Source organism: Alexandromys fortis, unplaced genomic scaffold (genome assembly GCF_014885135.2).
Source record: "Alexandromys fortis isolate MF-2015 unplaced genomic scaffold, M_Fortis_MF-2015_v1.1 scaffold_7, whole genome shotgun sequence".
Taxonomy (NCBI): domain Eukaryota; kingdom Metazoa; phylum Chordata; class Mammalia; order Rodentia; family Cricetidae; genus Alexandromys; species Alexandromys fortis.
This window is the reverse complement of record NW_026067920.1, coordinates 11,872,752-11,892,973: the sequence shown is the minus strand read 5'-3', so window position 1 is coordinate 11,892,973 and position 20,222 is coordinate 11,872,752. Positions and strand designations below refer to the sequence as shown.

The window sequence follows — 20,222 nt, the reverse complement described above, 5'->3', positions numbered from 1 at the left end:
TGCTCTGGAACTGGCAGTCAGAGGGGACAGTTCACCTGTGAGAGGTCAGCACCGCAGCACAGCCATCCCGAACCTCCTGCGTTATGGTTTGCCACAGATACCGCTTAGAGCAGGGGTCCATCCCAGAGCTTGGTTCATCCTGAGAGGAAGAAAACACACACGGTGGTGGTCATTTGGTGCACAGACAGGAATGGACATCTACTATCCCATGAATACAGACCCTGGCAGGGAGAGATACAGACAACCCTGCTACTGAGAGAGAGAGAATCAGCTATCTTCAGGAACAAACTTCCTGATAAGTTATCCAACCCCAAGTGGTCATCCCCCCAAAAATACAATATGAGCAACACGGATGGACTCAGTAGGGTGTGTGCATATGTGTGTGTGCATGTGTGTGTGTGTGTGTGCGCGCGTGTGTGTGTGTACATGCATGTCACTGACAATTATAATTAAAGATTCAGTGGGGGTAGATACAAAACGAGTTCGAGGAGGGAAATCACACCTGCATATCAACTCTAAAACTCAGAGAAACAAAGAGCAGAAGAAAAGTTTCTGGAGGTGGAATGTGGGAAACTGGGTAGACACTGGCCAAAGGACAGAACACTTCAGTTAGTTAACCAATCAGAATCAAGTCTGGACTGGAGATTTCTATGGCTGGAATGTTTTGTGCTCTCCAAATTGAGAGATAGTCCCCACTGACACTGGACCTGGAGGTGTGATTTTGGGAAGTGACTGTATTATAGAGATTCTACCCTCATGGGTGCCATTGGTTTACCTATGAAAGAAGGTGTTAGACAGGCCATCCTTTTTTGTATTTGTGACTTCTGCCACATGAAGACACAACATTTCTCCTCTCTAGAGGATGCACAATTGGAGCCATCTTGAAAATGGATTATTGTCACATATCTATACCTGTATGCGCCTTAATCCAGGACGTCCAACCTTTAAGACTTTCAACTTCTAGAACAGCAAACAATGAGTCTCCATTCTCTGAGTGACCAAACCTATGATAACCTGATTGATAGTGGGAAAACTGAACTGACAGGGTCTGTAATCAACAGCACTGTGTTGAGTGGTTAGAATTTTATCCTCACCAATTGATGTCACTATGTGGGGTTATTCAGCTTGGCTGTGGTCATCATTACAAATGTAATTTTATAGTAAAACGTCACACTGTATATTTTATTTATTTAATTTATATTGCTCATATTTATCAATGATGCTTCAGTAAAACTGCAGGGAGGAGAGAAATTTTCACACCAGCCTTGTTTCTCCCGCGATCTGGTAAGAAAAGCCAAACGTGATGTTTTTAAAATGAAACCTCTACTTCCATAAACTTTCAGAATGGCCTCCACCAGAAAGATATATGATAGTAGAAAAGGCATCATTTATTGAAAAACAGCAAATAAATTGAAGTTTCTTGGAACCTGAAGCTTTCCCCTTCAATAAACTCTCAAGCACTTGTTATGGGAGCCACTTTTAAGGGAAGTCTAGCCCAGCTGTGTGATGCATGTCTGTGCTTTTTGCAGCTAGGGAACACTAAGCATATATCTCTTAAGAGCCTCTGGCCATCAACTTTCCCCAAAGAGGGAAGCAGAAGGGGAGTCGGGGAGGAACACTGAACAGGAAAACACACACGTGGTCTTTTCTGCAAATCAAGTGATGTATATGTTCTGATGAAAAAGTAAGAACATAAAAAGTGGGAGCTGGTATTGCTCAGACACAAGGTTGAGTGGGTTATTTTAAATCTTTCTGGATTTTGCGCACTTCTTGCCTCTGTGGAGAATGTCAAAGGCATTACTTTAATCTGATGATTTGAATGTCACCATCATCACAGTAACTTGCCGGGCACTAGGTGACATACTTAACATGGATTAATTTACTGCTCTCAACATCTCTAAGAGACAGACACAATTAAGAGCACTGCTTTGTGACAAGGAGACAATAGGCACACATGTTCAAGGACACGCTAAGGAACTGTAGTAGCATATCTAAACCTGGTCACTTAGCCACTGTGCCAGAGTTCTGGACACTCAGAATGTGAGGGAATGAGGATATGGGAAAGAAGAAAACCTTGGGTATACAATGAGTCAAGGAAATGGCTCTGGGGTAGAGGTCCAGTGGAATGAAGAAACATGCCAGGCCTAGACAAGTGTAAGAACATTCAGTGAAAAGTGATGAATGCCAGTGATTGCTACACTCAACACAACCTGCCTCATCGTGACAGGATAGTGTCATAGCAGGATGGGACAAGAGATGATAGATGATAGATAGATAGATAGATAGATAGATAGATAGATAGATAGATAGATAGATTTCATTATGATCAATAAATAGCCTTTATATTAGACCATTTAGCAGCAAAACAAGAGCAAGCAGAGTTTCTAAGATCCAACCAGAAGAGGACAAAATAATTCTTCTAGGACAGGTCTTCTGGATCTCCATTATCTTCCCCAAGGAAATGCTGTTTTCATGTGTGAACAACATAAAATGACCACTTTTACTTCCTAGACTTTGAATGCCCCTTGGACTGTCTTCCAAGGTGAAACTTTGGGTGGACTGAGCTGTTGAAATTCTTATCAATCACATAGGAAGAATGGTCTTTACCTGGCTAAATGACTGTGTATATTTAGAGCAATTTTTAAATACACAATACAATGGCATAGAAAAAATGCTCTTCACGTATCTAAACTATTGTACACATTTTCAGCAATTTTTATATACACAACAATTGGCTCTGTTTATTTATAATAAATCCTTTCCCCCTAGGTAAGGCAACCTGAATTAGCCATTCCCAGATAGATGACAGGCTACCTTGACATAAGGCCATGTTCCTGCTCTAACTCTTGCTAGAACTCCTTCTGCCTTCCTCTGTATCCACGCTGAATGGATGTGTTAGACAGCTTTCCATCACTATAACAAATACCTGAGACAATCAATTTATAAAGAAGGACTGCTTCACGTGACTTGGTTTTAAAGGTTCACCCCAAGGACCAGCCCTATTGCTTTTCTACAGGAAGACAAGGCAATACCTCACAGCAGAGCGGTGTGACTGAGCTTTCTGCTTCATGACCAGGAATTGGTAAAGAGAAAGAGGAATGAGCTAGAATCTTCCTGTCCACTTTGAACACTCCTACAGTGACCTAAAGGCCTCTGCTGAGATCTTCTAGGAGCAGTAGTTTACAACTTGTGGGTCTTGGCTCCAGCAGTGGTCTCAGATCAGATACCCTGCATACCAGATATGTACATTATGATTCATAATGGTAGCAAAATTACAGTAATGAAGTATCAACAAAATAATGTTATGGTCAGGGGCCATTGCAACGTGAGGAACTGCATTGAAGGGTCACAGCGTTAGGAAGGTTGAGAACACTGTCTTAGACATTCTACCACCTCTCATATCACTAAGAGCCATAAAAGAAGCACTCAGCACATGCTTGAGGAGATGCTAAATTAAACACAACTTGGATGCCCATCCTCATGATTTTCCACGGACGTATATCACTACAGCTACAATAAATATAAATCCGGGCTTTTCTGAGTTCTTCTCATCATCAGAGGGAAAGGGAAGTTCTAGGAACTATGGAGTACCATTGAAATACTTCTAAGGTGAGAAATAGCACGGCAGGCTTGGTCAAGCCAGACGACCTGGAGGAGCAAGAGCAGCAGCAGCAGCACCAGCAGCAGCAGCAGCAGCAGCAGCAGCAGCAGCAGCACCAGCAGCAGCAGCACCAGCAGCAGCAGCACCAGCAGCAGCAGCAGCAGCAGCACCAGCACCAGCAGCAGCACCAGCAGCAGCAGCAGCACCAGCAGAAGCAGCAGCAGCAGCAGCACCAGCACCAGCAGCAGCACCAGCAGCAGCACCAGCAGCAGCACCAGCACCAGCAGAAGCAGCAGCAGCACCACCAGCAGCAGCAGCAGCAGCAGCAGCAGCAGCAGGAGCAGCAGCAGCACCAGCAGCAGCACCAGCACCAGCAGCAGCACCAGCATAGTAGGCAGAGCCAGACCGTAGAAGGAGAAGCAAGAACAGCAGTGGGGCAGGCTGCTATGACAGCACTCAGTGCCTCCAGAAATTATCTGACCACTGAAGCCTCAGATTCAGTCCCACCAAAACCCAGGAGGAATAACCACCTAAGCCTTGGACCCTTAGGTAGCTGGAGAAATGATCATCAAAGGCTCTCCTTTGCCTATACCTGAAGAAGAGATCAAAGGAGCCACAGCCCCCAACTACACAAATTGGAGGAAAACGAACTCCTCTGAAACACAGGCTCCACCTGTTCAGATTGGAGGAAGAGACGGGTAGACAACAGGGTGAAAATATACTCAAAACCATAAAGAGGAATACCAGAAACTAGTGGTTCTACAACCGCAAGATCTGAACATCTCAATGCAGAAAAAAAACAGAAGGAAACACCATTAAAAATAACTTTATGAAGATGATTGAGGTCCTTAAAGAAGAAATGAAAAATTCTCTTAAAGAAATGGAGAAAAAGACAACCCCCCCCAAAAAAAAAACATTGAAAGAAATCAACAAATCCTTTAAAGAAAGCCAAGAAAAAGCAATGAAACAGGTGAAAGAAATGATTCAAGGCTTGAAAACAAAATTAGAGGCAACAAAAAAGACACAAACTGAAGACAATCTGGAAATAGAAAGTCTAGGTAAACAATCAGGAACTACAGATGCAAGCAAACACAACATAAGAGATGGAAGAGAGAATCTCAGGCATCAAAGATACAATAGAGGAAATAGATTCATCAGTCGAAGAAAATGTTAAGTCTAACAACATTAGCTTAGCATAAAATATCCAGGAAATATGGGACACCATGATAATACCAAACGTAAGAATAACAGGAATTGAAGAACGAGAAGAGTAAGTCTCAATTATGAACATCTGTGCACCAAATACAAGGACGTCTTCACTTGCAAAAGGAACATTACTAAACTTAAATAATATATCAGGCTACACACTCTAACAGTGGGAAGCTTCAACACCCCACTCTCACCGCTAAACAGGTCTGCCAGACAGAAACTTAACAGAGAAATAAAGGATCAAAAAGATGTTATGACACAAATGGGCTTAACAGACATCTATACAACATTTCACCCAAACACAAAAGAATATGCTTTCTTCTCAGCACCTCATAGATTATTCTCCAAAACTGATGACATACTCAGTAACAAAGCAAATCACAACAGATACAAAAAAAAAAAATGGAAATAACCCCCTGTGTCTTACTGGACCATCATGGTTTAAAGTTAGAATTTAACAACATCAATTGCAGAAAGTCTACAAACTAATGGAAACTGAACAGTGCTCAGCTGAATCACCACTCTGTCAAGGAAGAAATAAAAAAAGAAATTAAAGACCTCCTAAAACTCAATGAAAATGGCTGTACAATATACCCAAATTATGGGACACTATTAAAGCAGGGCTAGGAAGAAAGTTCATAGCACCAAATGCCTACATAAAGAAACTGCAAAAATCCAATACTAGAGACTTAACAGAACACCCTAGAACAAAAAGAAGCAAACTCATCTGGAAAAACTAGATGACAGGAAATAATCAAACTGAGAGCTGAAATAAACAAAATAGAAATAACGAAAGAAATACAAAGAATTAATGAGACAAAGAGGTGGTTCTTTGAGAAAATCAGCAAAATACAAAAACCTGTATCCAAACTAGCCAAAAGACACAGAGAGAAAGAATATCCAAAACTCAGAATTTTAAAAAGGGTCATAACAAACAACAGACAAGGGGAAAATCTAGAGAATTATCAGGTCATACTTCAAAAATATATACTCCACAAAACTGGAAAACTTAAAGGAAAATACCAAAATTAAATCAGGACCAGATAAGCAAATTAAATAGACCTAAACCCGCTAAGGAACTAGAAACAGTCATCAAAAGTCTCTCAATCAAATAAAGCTCCAGACCAGATGGTTTCAGAACACAATTCTATAAGATTTCAAAAGAACAGCAATGAGGGAGTGTTTCCCTTATTCCACATTTCCCCCAGTATAGGTTATCATCAGTGTTTTTGATCTTAGCCATTCTGACAGGTGTAAGTTGGTATCTCAAATTTGTTTAGATTTGCATTTTTTGATGGCTAAGGATATTGAGCATTTCCTTAAGTGTTTTTTGGACATTTGAGAATCCTCTGTTGAGAGTTTTCTACTTAGGTCTCTGTCTTTATATGCATATACATGTTTGCATGCAATAAGGATTAATGAGAAAAGAGGCTATGAATTTGAAAGTAGGGGCATACAGGAGGATTTGGAGGAAGAAAGGGGAAAGCATAAATTTCCAATTTTATTATATTCTCAAAAATAAAGAAATAAAAACTAAGACTGACTAAATAAATGTTAAAGAAAAACATGTATTTATTTTCAGATAATAGGTGGATGATAAAATTTAATATTCATTTAAAGTTAACATTTTTATGTGACTATACCATAAGAATGTATGATTTTTGTAAATGATTTTGGCACCTTATAATATGTTAGAAAATATGCACTCAGGGCAGAGAGTTTATTAGTCCATAGAGTTGGTTCTTGGGGAAGTTCTGAAAGTTGGAACAATTTCCAGATAATGTTAACAACATCAACACAACCCTGATATTTCAACCACTCACCAATAAGAGAATGTCAGGCTTCCCCACCAGGGCCAGGGCAGTGGAGAGCTTTCGTCTGGTGCCCCCACTGTATGTAGCCACAGGTTTGTCCACATGAGATTCGAGGTGAAGGCGCCTTACCAGGTCTGCAGCCACCTGGAAGAGAAAAGCTATCTATGAACCTTCTTCCATGATGTCCACATGAACTGGGTTGCCTCCTGCCTCTTCCCACCATGCCTGTAGTCCTCTCACACAGAGGACCAGATGACTTCCCGATTCCACATCACATTATTAGAAAAGGAGCAATACGGAAAAACAGAGGGAAGAGGGTCCCATATCTTTGGAAACTTAGGATGTCCAAACACGGGTCTGGAGATCAGAGACCTCTGAGTCTAGATGAGTATCTACATTCAGGTGAGTAGAATAAAGGGGTTCCAAAAAGGCTGAGAAATGACACCGAATGAGGGAAATAAGCCATTGAGAGCATCTATACATTCAGAGTTTATTTATTCAGTATCCAGACTGAAGAAAGATGGTACCAGTTTCTTCTTCATAGCTGCCAAGAAGTATCTGTTCACTTCACGAGGGTGCTACTTCATTCATCAGAACATACATCCATCCTCAGCCACCAGAGTTACCTTTGAAGCCCTTACCCTCAGGCTCATAGCTTCTCTTCTATCCACCTCTCCACTCTGTATCTTACCACACACCCCTTTACCCTTAAATTTTAATTCAAATCTCCATCCTCCCCAATGCACATCATCCAAGTCTTTAAGGCCACACTTACGTTGATGTTCCCCAGAATAATTTGCCCTAAACTTACTTCTTACCTATGTCTAGTTCTGTCTCTTATATGGGACCCAAGTTAGGCATTTTGTTTGTTTGTTTCCAATTGTCTGTACAATTCTAAAAATAAACACTTTATATAATTCTTGTGTAGATAAAAATCTACATTAATCAAGGTGTTAATGCAGATGTAAATGAAGATTTGTTTTTCAGATACGGTCATATAATCAAATTAGTGAAAAAGCAGACCTTAGTTGAATTGTAGAAGGACAAATTATATAAGATTATGACAACTGATAATTGTATATTTTAAAGCACTAAATAAAACAGTGTTAAGATGATACATATACTTTTTCACAAACATATAAAACTTAGGGTTATGATAAGATAATGATCATGATATGCTACAAACTTCAAAATATTTTGGATGACAACATCGTAAACCTAAATTATTCAGTCTGTATTTGTAGGGCTTCAAAATAATTTAGAAGACAAACTAAAAGACACAAGTGCTGGTCCGTGCTCAAACAGTGTGAGTCAAAGAAAGAGAAGTCAAGGCCCAGGAGGTAGATAGAGACTAAATCTTGAGTCTCCCACAGTCTCTGAGAAAGCCATCTCAAGGTCAATACTTTATTCTCAATGAAAATATTCAAGTCATTTTCTATCCCTTCCCCTGTATTCATTTAGTCCAATTATGTCTATTAAAATAAATTGAATAAAAGCCTCTTTACACAAATAAAAAACTTCAAAATATTTTATACAGAATTAGCAAACAAGCACAAATAGCTAATTGGGGAGCTGCAGTGAAAAGACTCAGACAGAAAGCCTATGCTGGGAAGCTTAAAGACAACCCATAGTGTCAATGGGATCACAAAGCCCAACTGTAAGCCTTGTCCTGCATGATGCTCATAGGGAAGACAGAGGGAGGCAGCAGGCTTCCTAGAAGAGAAGTCTTTGCTTCAGTGAGAGCAGCACTGTGGTCACACAGGCAGTCGACACTTTCGGAAAATTATGAATACAAAGAGCTGTGAGACTAGCAAAAACAAACAGAAATGGGAAAAGTGAAAATTTGGGTTATCTTTTTAGAGTTATGAAAACGTTCAAAATGTACATATTTTACAAATGTTTATTGTGTTATACTTCATTCTCTTCAGAAGAGGGATAAAAAGAGGCTAATAAAGGGGAGAAACAAAGCAAAATAATGATGAAAAGTCCTGGTTTTAAAGCAACGCGCCTCAGAGTAAATACATTGCTAATAAATTTGCCAAATGTTGTTGGTTATTTTTATGAAACCAAAGAGTGTTTGTCATATTTTTCTAATTTCACAAAAGGTTAAATAGCACAGGCTACAAGTTCCAGAGCCATTAATCACAGGGAAGATTCTAGAATGTGTGGGAGCAAATGTATGATCTAATGGAATGTCACTTTTGGGAAATAACTGAAAATGATCTAATAAGAAGCATTTTGTTGCGATCTTTTCTGCACTCGGTGCCACTATCAAAATAATGGCAAATGCAATGACCTAGAAATCAAGGCTGGCAAAGTGCTACCTACACCTCAAAATGTCATCAGCCACAAAAGTCTCACTGATGTTGTCCCAGAGTAACTAAATGACATAAGTTACAAGATCTTACAGATGTCACTCTTTCAGAAAGCTCTACAAAGTGTGCCACCTTCAGAGCAGAAGACTGGAATTCCTTATCGTTACGGCCCAAGCTATAACACATTCAGCATGTTAGAACTTTGGGGAATATCCTGTAGTCAGAATACATTGTTCAGGAAAGCGTAAACACTCATCAGATTCCTGAGCCCAAAACTGCCCATGTGCAAGTCTGATGGCCATATCAAACCTGTTCTGTGAAATTCAAGGTGAAAATGAGACATTGATCAGGAAAAAGAAGCCAAGGATTTCCAAGGGAAAAGCCATCACGTGACCTTCCCTCTACCAGTGATGCTTCTTCACTTCAAATCTTAGCTCTTTTCAAATCCCACCATAAGTGAGAAAAAGAAATGTAAGATGTAAGCAGTGTCTACAGTAATGTTGTTGAAAGCAACACTCAAAAATATTCTGGGGGATGGAGAGCTGGTTTAGCAGTTAAGAGTGCTGGTTGCTCATCCAGAAGTCCTGAGTTCAATTCCCAGTAAACCCATGGCGGCTCACAACTATCTATAGTGGGATCTAATGCCCTCTTCTGACATAAAGTAAAACATTCAGACAAAGCCGATAGAGCACTCAAATACATAAAATAAACAAATAAAACTTTTTTAAAAAGGAAGACAGAGACAGAGAGAGAGGGAGAAGAGAAACAGAGAGAGAGAGAGAGAGAGAGAGAGAGAGAGAGAGAGAGAGAGAGAGAAGAAAGATCTCTAGCCATGGTGAAAGCTGGAGAGATGGCTCAGGGGTTAAGCATCTAGAGGTCCTGAGTCCAATTCCCAGCAAACATATACATAGTGGCTCACAGCCATCTATGGAACTGATGCTCTCTTCTGGCATAAAGTAACACATTCAGACAAAGCATCCATACACATAAAACAAATGTTAAAAAAAAAGATGTATTCCAAGAACAATGTGCAGGTATTTACAAAGACAGGACCAGTAAGCTCCAATTCCTATCCCAGAGAAGATCAAAACACAGATTTCACCAGATTTCATCCCAGTGAGATGCTTTGCTTGGATATATTAGCTAAGAAAATATCAGAATCTCCTCTTACATACTCTCCTACCTTCACAGATTATAAGTGCATTCTAGAGGCATGCAGCTCTGACCCAATACTAAATGTTTCGCCAACTTGGACGGTCGAATAAGAGCTTAAAGTGTACCCTCTGCTCACAACTGTACAGTGTAAACAAGCTTAAAGTGTATCCTCTGCTCACAACTGTATAGTGTGAACAAGCTTGAAGTGAAACCTCTGTTCACAACTGTACTGTGTGAAAAAGCTTGAAGTGCATTCACTGCTCACAACTGTATGGTGTTAACAAGCTTGAAGTGCACCCTCTGCTCACAACTGTATAGTGTGAACAATGGACTGGAAACTTGCTCCACGAGCAGAACCTAAATTCAAGTCAAACGAAGGGGTAAGCTTTCCTTGCCTAAGTAAACATTTGAGGATTGCAATTGTAAAGGGCAAGATTATAGATAGAACCGATCAGCAAACTTACCATATTGAGTGCCTGGAGTTCAGCTCAGCTTTGATACAGGGAGAGGGGCTTGGTTCTGCCTCCACTAGATTTGCCAGACTTTGTTGAATCCCCAAGGGAGGCTTTACCCTCCCTGAGGAATCAATGTGGGTGGGGTCGAGGAAGGTGTGGGGAGTAAGTGGAGGGAAGAGAGGGGGAATTGGAAAAATGAAAAAATACTACTTTTAAATAAAAAAGTAAGTTAATTTAAAAAATGAAAATGAAAAGAAAAGCTCCAGGCTAGAGTGCATCTATAGTCATTAAACACAGTTTCCGTTTCCTAGATCACACAAAAAGCCTGAGATGTCAGTGATGGAAGATATTTTGTTCTAGTCTACTAGCTAGCAACTGTCAGGGTGGTGTCAATCAAAAGCCTGTGCTCCAGAGCTGTTACCTGATCACTCTGGGTTTCACTTTCTCCGATTTTAAAATCAGGCAAACACTTCTTAACTGCTTTCAACAGGGTATGAGACATACATACAGAACGACAATCACACATTTCTTAAGGGCAGGATGCATTCTGACGACTGCATCTTGAGACATTTCATCATGCTGTGAACCTCAAAGAACTCTCTCCCAGTGCAACGTAGTAGCTGTCAATCACTTAGCATGAATATGACCTCTCAGTACTATCAAGAGCTATGGTAAATACAAGGTGCATGAGGCTGTTGCCAGGACATCGGTTTTATGATAACCCATTTTTGTAAGTAGAAGTAAACCAATGCAGAAGAAACTACATTATAGTGCCGCAAATATTTAAACCAGCAATAGTCAAGCATTGTGTATAGCAGTCATTGACAGAGCTGATGGCAGGGGGTTTGTTAACACCACCATATTCACACACGGGATGTGTCGTGATGCAATGTTAAGGTGGGCGTGCAGCCATCAAGCTATTGGGAGTTTTCATCCCAATTTTGTAACCTCACCAGTGTGGGATCCACGGTGAAAGAAACATTAGGATATGGTTCCTGACTACATTAATTGGATCATCATTTTATGCTGCCTAACACTAATATCTGTAATAAGCACCTCAGAACCCTACGTTTATTCTACATTTCAATTTGCTCACACAATTTACAGTAGTGAGAAACTGGCTTGGAGAGGCACTATGTCCTTTAGGAATATGTAGAAAATGTGTGGATCTATTAGAAACCGCTGAATGAGCAAGTCACAGTATCATCTGCATAATCCACTACAGCTTCATGAAAGAAATAAAGCTAGTTCCTAATTGGTGAGCATTAAAGGAACTTCTCAGTGGAGGAGTTCAAAACACGGACTGAAGGACAGTGGATAATCAGAAAGCAATTGCCTGGGTGACAGAGAGCACCAAGTCTTATTAAGGGAGACGTCATAAGTGCATTCATCCAGACAGGAGGGGCCAGATTATAGCCACTGCCAACAATCTACGTTTTCAATCAAAAGCTAACAAGAGGGAGATGACAGAGGAAATGCCTATTAAAAATAGAGCCAAATATTGGTATTGGATATTAAGAGAAGTTCTACTTTACTCGGTGGTCAATTAGCTTTGTTTATTAACATGGGAGGTAGGTCAAGTGTCCTGGGTCTGAGCAATGAAGTGGAGAGTTTCTATTCTGGCTTTGGAGCAGCTATAAGTTATGGAACAAAAATAAAACAAAGAAAGACTACAGCATTAATAAAACAACACAGAGAATGAATTGTCATGGACCAGTAAGAGCAGTGGCTACTAGCTTTGTCTACTGTGAATCCTAGGATGTCCCACTCCTACAGACTCTAATTGATAATCTCCACCCCCTTTATCCTACTTCTTTTGCAGAACCAGAAATCTAGACGGCACTTCACATACTACAAAGAGGTGTGTAAAGGCCAAAATGTGCTTAAGCACCTTCCGTTCTGATGCATTCCTACTTTAAATGCTCTCTGAGCTGTCTGTCAAGGCTAGTAGCTCTGATCTGACCGCAGCTTGCATCAACAGAAGAGTCAAGTCTCCCCTGCTCACTGTTTCACCTGCTTTCCATCACTCTCAGGCCTGAGAATTCTTGCCCTTCTAGGCGCTCCTTCATTCTCCTGAGACCACCCAGAAAGGCACTCCTCACCAGAAACTTTCTGCCTGCTCCTGTAATCCACTTTAGTAACTCCCAAGCTCCACAAACACTTTGTGTCTAGTTTTGCAGTATTTGTTCCTGACCACAAACCACAGACCAGGAAATCTAATATCTATAGGAACAAGAGAAAATCGTACAGATACAAAGTAACAGAACATATTTTTTGCTTATCTCCTTGCATAGAACTCTCTCACTGATACAGTTTTCCATATACAATATCAATAAAACCTAATGTTGGAAAATGACTTCCCTGAACTCATCTGCTGATATGACTTCTTATCCTGGGGAGAGAGAACAGCCTTGGAGCCATAGTTAATGAACCAGCAGCCCTTAGTGGATCCTTTTCCTCGGAAAACCACAAGATTGCTTACCTCTGGAACGTACTGTTTTGGAATCCCACGGAGGCTGCAGTAGTATTGGAGATGCTCCCAGCCAGTCAGGAGCTCATCCAAGGCATCCTGCTGTGGACAGTAGCCAAAGAGAATTCCCACTTTGCCAGCAGAAGTCAGATCCACCATGTCTCTGCACACACAAGTAAAACAGGCTGACAAGGCTTCATGAATACAAATCAACCTATCCCTTAAATTTAACTCATCAGTTTCCACCACTCTGTGTTTCCTATAGCTAACAATTTTGCACAAATATTTTCATCTAATGACAAAATGAAGGGTACCAGAAAATGCCACGCTAAAATATATATCTTGGCACAAGGACTATTCAACTAATTTAAACCAACAAACTCTGAGAAAGCTGTTTAATCTCCCCAGTCCCCTGATAAAGAGTTCACCAAATTCCCCTTTGTAAAACACATGATAACTTGCAAAGGTATCTCTACATTTTTTACTTACAGAGACTTCTCTGACTACCTACAAACACAAACAGAGGAGACTAATTTACTAGACACTTCTTCTCCCACCCCCCAGAATGCCAAACCCATTTTCATTTGATAATACCTGTGGATAAGCCTCTTTCTTCAAACCCATCCCCTCAGACCATTTCTTGCTACCTGCAAGATGTAGGACTCTCAGTTACTTCACCAGCACCATGTCTGCCTGCATGGCACCATGCTCTCTGCCATGATGATAATGAAACAAACCTCTGAAACTGTAAGCTGCCACCCCAATTAAATGTTTTCCTTATAAGAGTTTCCATGGTTATGCTGTCTCTTCACAGTAATAGAAACACAAGGAAACCTTCCTCTGTCTCTTCTTTTTCCATCTTTGCTTCTTTTTCTATATTTACCCTCTCTATTTATAATTATGTATAATACATAATTTTTCTTTGTAAAACTCTTGTCTGTATATATGAAATTAAATATGTCTTAGTTAGTCTAATTTCTAGGGTCTTAACATAGAACCTAAGATGGTAGAAAACAAAACTGTTTCCTCCATCCCAGTAGCAACCCATGAGATTAGCACACTCATGAGTGTGTATGAGCATATGTGTATATATGTGTGTGTATGTGTATATGTGTGTGTCTAGCACCGATCTTCATATTTGGCATGTGATATGTTCTGAATAAAAGGCTATCTGTAATATTTCTACAAAGATACTATTATAAATAATGTGTAAATCCTTAAAATTACAGTTGAAGATTTCACAATTCAATTTAATTATAACAATTCAAATAAACTTTCAGTGAATATATGAAAAGTAGTAAGAGTTAATGGGTCCAGTTGCAAAGGTCTTCAGTAGCTTCCATACCTCGCTGTCCTCCCTCTCACAATGCTCCCATTGAGATCAGCTTCTACCAGCATGACAAAAATGCTATGACTGATCTAATAGATGAGTCTAGCATGTATGGCAGCTTTGGACTGTGTGCTGCAGTTTTATTTTATAGTGTCAACCATTTACGGGGCCATAAAGACTAATCTCACTCTTTTAAAGTCTTCTATTCTTCCTGCCAGGCTTCAGGAGCAGTGGTGTTCTTGTGCTTTGTGACTTGCCTTTTGTCAGAATGTCACAGAGTTGAAGGAACACGTGGAGCATGCCACAGATTCTTTCCCTTAACAAAATGCACTTCAGTTTAATTCACGCTCTCCAGGATGCATGTGAAGACTCTGAACTTACAAGGTGGAAGCTAGTCTTTTAAGTAGGAATTAAGAGGTGGCTCCTTCAAAAGGAGATTGGGTCAGAAACACTGGTATCTCAAAGAATGGGAGATTGAGATGTTTAATAAAAATTAATTTGACTTAATTAAGAATAATGCAAAAGGAGGTCATGAATTTGAAAATAAGCAATAAGGAGTATTTGTGATAGTTTGTGGGACAGAAATACTGTAATTATATTCTAATTCAAAAACAAAGTAATAATAAATAAATAAATTAGATATATAAACATTGGGGAAATGTTACTTCCAAGTGCGTCTGTGAGAGTATTTCTAGAAAATCCCTGACTCATGGAGGCACACTTAAAGCAGGAGGCACCATCCCACCTGCTTGAGGGTCAGATGAAATAAAAAGGCAGAAGAAGGCAAATTCAACTTTGTCTCTCACTCCCTTTCTCCTTACTTCCCTCTTCCCTCTCTTCTTCTTCCCTCCTTTCCCTTCTTCTTTTCTTTGTTTTTTTTTTGTTTTTTACAAATTTATTTATTTATTAAAAATTTCTACCTCCTCCCTCTCCAGTGCTAAGAGAAGTCAGGATGCCCTGCCCTGTGGGAAGTCCAAAGCCCTCCCTGCTCCATTTAGGCCCAGGAAAGTGTCCACCCAAACAGACCAGGCTCCCAAAAAGCCAGTCCATGCAGTAGAATCAAAACCCAGTGCCATTGTCATTGGCTTCTCAGTCAGCCCTCACTGTCAGCCACATTCAGAGAGTCCAGTCTGATCACATGCTTGTTCAGTCCCAGTCCAGCTGGCCTTCCCCCGATCCCTCCTTCCCCTTCCTTCCTTACCACACTTTCAAGTATTCTGACCGGTTCATTATCCTTACAAAGGCCACATGGGGGAATTAATAGTCCAACTTTTCCTTCTACCATGGAAAAACTGCAATAAATCCTCATCTCTGAAGCAGGCAGTCTTCACCTGACTTATGTCTGGTAGAATCTTCTTCCTCTAGTGTGCAGTAATACTATGATTGTTACACAACCATTCTTACAACATGCATGTCCTTTACTCATTCTTGCATAGGAAATGAGACTGTCAAGGAAGACGTCCTCTTGAATTTGTAGTCTGATAAACAATGAATACATTTTACATCAGGGCTCACCGTGGGGTATTTGTTTCTCGCATTCAAAAATGCAAAGATTGAATGAAAATACAAGTTTCAAGAATCCCTGGATATTGAGTAACTAACTCTGGAAAACTTAATAGGGAAAAAAACTCAATAGAATTATACACACACACACACACACATATATATATATATATAATTTTTGTGTGTATGTGTATATACATTTATGATCATGCTTATGTATATTTTATCTATAGTTGCAAACATGTTATTTTAAATACATTATCAGAGTGTCAATCTGGGATTTGATTTATTGAAAGTCTAAAAATTTTATAACCAAAGAGACATAAAATATTTAATTAAAACTACTCAGAAAGCCTTGCCCCATGAAACACTGACAACTGGATCCAATGCAGGACACACCCAGGTAAAGTTTAACAATGATGACAGGCATGCATGCAAAAAACAGGAAAATTCACTGTGATAGGCAACATGTGCTCTCATCTTCCTGAAGCAAAGGTCATTGTGACAGATAACAATGAGATGCATGAAGTGGCTCCTGAGAAGCTAAGGGACTAAGCAGAGTTGGTATTATTCTTTAGAGGTAAAAATAAGATATGGGGCTACAGAGTCAGACGAAAACAGGTGAGCCCATACACAGGAGAAAATGAAGAGAATCTGTATCTCAGGCTTTTCTACCTGAGGACAGTGATGGGATGAACATAAGAAGAAAAGAACTGCCTGGTGTCCCACTCTCACCAAATGCAAAATTCCTCTTTGGAGTAGAATTACTAGATATTGATGGAAATAGTGGTAAAGGTATCAGCTACAATGAAACCTTAGCCTTGAAACTCATGCAAGGAATTAGAGCTTGTTACTGGGGAACAGGAAGACTCAAATGGAAAATCCAGGGAGTTAAAACTTGTTTACTCAATCCCAACATTTGAAAAATGCAATGCCTTATAAGTTCCTTGCAGCCTCAAATATTTTACTATAACTACAGAAAATATTAGGGATAATTATTTTTCCATTTACCTAAAAGTCTCAGTAAAAATATATGAACTATCTTGATCTGAAACAACAACAAAAAAAGAAATGGAACAAAGTACATCTAGATCACGAGAAATAACAAAGCAAAAATTTAAAAAATAGATAAAATAGAAAAGGCTATAAAGATAACGAAAACCTTCAAAGTCACAAGTTAATTCTTTGGGAAAATAAACCTTTAGCTACACTGGCCAAGGGGGGAAAAAAAACAAAAACAAAACAAATAACATTAACAAAAACAAAGATTCACATGGTTAAAATTGCAAGAAGCATTTCTATTAAGATATAGAAAGAGAGAGGCTTATGATGCAATAGTACTAGCATCCTTATGGGGACAGATCCATAGGGTGTATTCTTAGGTACACTTAAGAATAAACAAGCAACTGTACTTTTGTCTGGTTGAGGAAGAACAAACTCCAACAGATGCACAGGAAGTAGGTTGAACAAGTACTTTTTAAAGTGCTCACAATTTAACCCTAGGACCAGATAATTTCAGTAGTGAGTTTTAATGAATGTTTGAAGACTAACATCAACCCTTCACAGTCTGTTTCAAACAAATAAGAGACAAGTATAACTCTGAGTTGATTTCTAAGAATTGTAATGATAATGAAACCAAAGACATGAGAAGGAAATAAACCTCTGCAATTTATTAGGACTACAGACAGACGAATTCTTATAAAACACACATTCTCATTAACTAATAATGGGGTTATGGCCCAGTAAACTCAATGTGAACTGAAAACATCATACATCAAAAATGCTTTTACTACCATCTGTGTTTACATATTTCTGTAATTCTAGCACTTCAGACATAAAGGCAAGACAATTGTGAGCTCATGGCCATCCTGGGCTATTTATCAAGTTCCAGGCTATTGTAACGAGATTCTGCTGGGGAGGGGCTGCATTACTACTTTTCAATTGCTCAACGAATGGACATTATAGCTCAAGCTGGTCTACCTTATACATTCTTACGACTCAAAGTAACCTACACTTGAGTACTTTGTAAGTATTATTACTGCATATTATTAACCTTAGAAGAGATGAAAATTCAAAGTACAGTTTCTAATTAATGCCTATCTCTTTCCTAATAGCAATGAATTGAAAAACTATGTTTAGAATCCAATAGGTCAGGAACCATGTGTATAAGGAAATCAAATCCAGTAATACATAGGGATAATTAGATATAAGGAAGTAAGATAAAGTCAACAAAGGCAATGTTAGTTCAGTATGCTAAAATTAATCATTATATACTGAATTAATGGAGTACAAATATCATATGCCATCCAAATAGACAAAACACCACACTTGACAAAATCCAAAGTAGAAATAAAATAGGTTTATTATATAACACTATTTATAGGAACTTCTCCATTTATATGATCCACATATATAGACAGACAGAGCTACAGAGGAAGAAGTGGATTCATAATAGTTGATGACTAGGGAAGGGAGTGACAAAAAAGAAAAACTAATACGTTCAGAGTCTGCTTTGAAGGTGATAAAAATATTCTGGAGTTACATATTAAAAATTACCATGCAATTTTATGAATATAACCATTGAGGTGTTACACTTAAGGTATAAAATTTGAAGTATTTGAACTGAATCTTAATTAACCAAAACATGGTCAGGAAAAGATCAATATACAAATGTTCTATGGAAGTTCTCAAACCCCTTCATACCTGCACTACATAGATGCTTGTACCAATGATGTTCATTCTGACGCTTGTCAATATTAATGAAGGAAAAGAATCACAACATTCAATGATATGAGTACTAATCACTTCACCAATGTGGAATTATGGAAAAGAAGCTGCAAATAAAGAGACTTATTGGCTAGCCAACCAACTGAATAGACAACCAATGACTGGTTCAATTTGAGGCCAACACCACAAAAGGGAGACCATGACCGACACTTCCTGGAGGGTCAGTAACCTGATACTTGATAACCCAGAGGCCTAGGATAGAATCAAATATGACTAGCAAAAAAAAAAAAGTTAAATAAAATGATTCCTAATGATATTCTGCTATACCCATAGATCAGTGCCTAGCCCAATTACCATCAGAAAGATTTTATTCAGAAACTTACGGGAGCAGATGTAGAGACCCACAGCCAAGCATTAGGTGGGACTCTCAAGGAGTCCCACAGAAGAGGGGAAGAGGGGAAGGAAAGACTGTAGGATCCACAGTGATGGAGGACACTGTGAGAACATGTTCCACAGAATCAACTAAGCAGGGCTCATAGGGGCTCACAGAGACTGAAGCAGCAAACACAGAGCCTTCAGGCCTCTGAGCTAGGTCCCCTGAATATCTATTATGGTTTTGTAGCTTGGTATTCCTGGAAGACTCCTAACAGTGGGGGAGGGGCATCTCAGACTCTTTTGCTTGCTCTTGGGACCCTTTGACTCCTACCGGGTTGCCCCATCTAGCCTTGATATGAGGATATGTGCCTAGTCTTGTTGTAACTCGTTACACCATGTTCACTTGATAACCCTGGGAGGCCTGCTCTTTTCAGAAGGGAAAGCAGGGAGGAGTGGATCTAGAGGAGAAGGAATGAGTGGTGAGGGAGGAGTGGGAAGAGTGGAGGGAGGGGAAACTGTGGACGGGATATAACGTATGAGAGAGGAATACGTTTTTAAACAATAGCATTCTACTTTGAGATGTCTCCTGTTACTACAATGAACATGTTATTTTGACCACAATAGATGTGATTTATAAAGTTAAAAAGGAATCTGTGAAGAAAATGAATAGAAAAAATAACAGTCAAATAAGAATTGATTTCAAGAAAAACTATTGAAAAGAATAAGAGTATACAGAGGGGAATATTACAGACATAAAAATGAACGACAGAACTTCTAGGACTGGACAGTATGGGGTGTAGAATAAAACAACTCATGGAATGAGAGTGAGGAAAGGGTGCAGGTACAGGAAAAGGAGCTGGACACAGAATAAGAAAATATTCAGACAAGCATGAAGGCAAAAAGAACAAGGAAAGAAAAGAGCTATACAATTGCCTGTGTGTAATCAGAGTATCATAAAGAGAAGAGGGATGAAAAAAGGAAATGGATTTGAACAAATAATTTACACATTTGATGGCAACTAGGGTGCTCCAGTCAAACCCAACAAAGGCCAGTCAGGATAAACACAAAGAACCCATATTTAGAATTTTTGTGAAAATGACCAAAACTAGAAATAAAATCTTCTTTAAAAAAAAAAAAATGGGGAAAAAAATGCCAGGCGGTGGTGGCACATACCTTTGATCCCAGCAGATCTCTGTAAGTTTGAGGTCAGTCTGGTCTATAGAGCAAGTCCCAGGACAGGCTCCAATGCTACAGAGAAACTCCCATCT

At 39.4% G+C, this 20,222-nt stretch overlaps 1 protein-coding gene across 2 annotated transcripts in view; it reads right to left on the bottom strand.

The window, feature by feature from the left end:
- Abca13 (ATP binding cassette subfamily A member 13) overlaps positions 1-20,222 on the bottom strand; it is a 399,663-nt gene that overhangs the window by 39,927 nt on the left and 339,514 nt on the right. For both annotated transcript variants that reach the window (XM_050141226.1, XM_050141225.1), the window contains 3 exons: positions 13,032-13,182; positions 6,634-6,768; positions 36-139 (listed from right to left, as the gene is read on the bottom strand). In XM_050141226.1, coding sequence (XP_049997183.1) covers positions 36-139; positions 6,634-6,768; positions 13,032-13,182 — 390 coding nt within the window. The remainder of the gene's footprint in view (positions 1-35; positions 140-6,633; positions 6,769-13,031; positions 13,183-20,222) is intronic.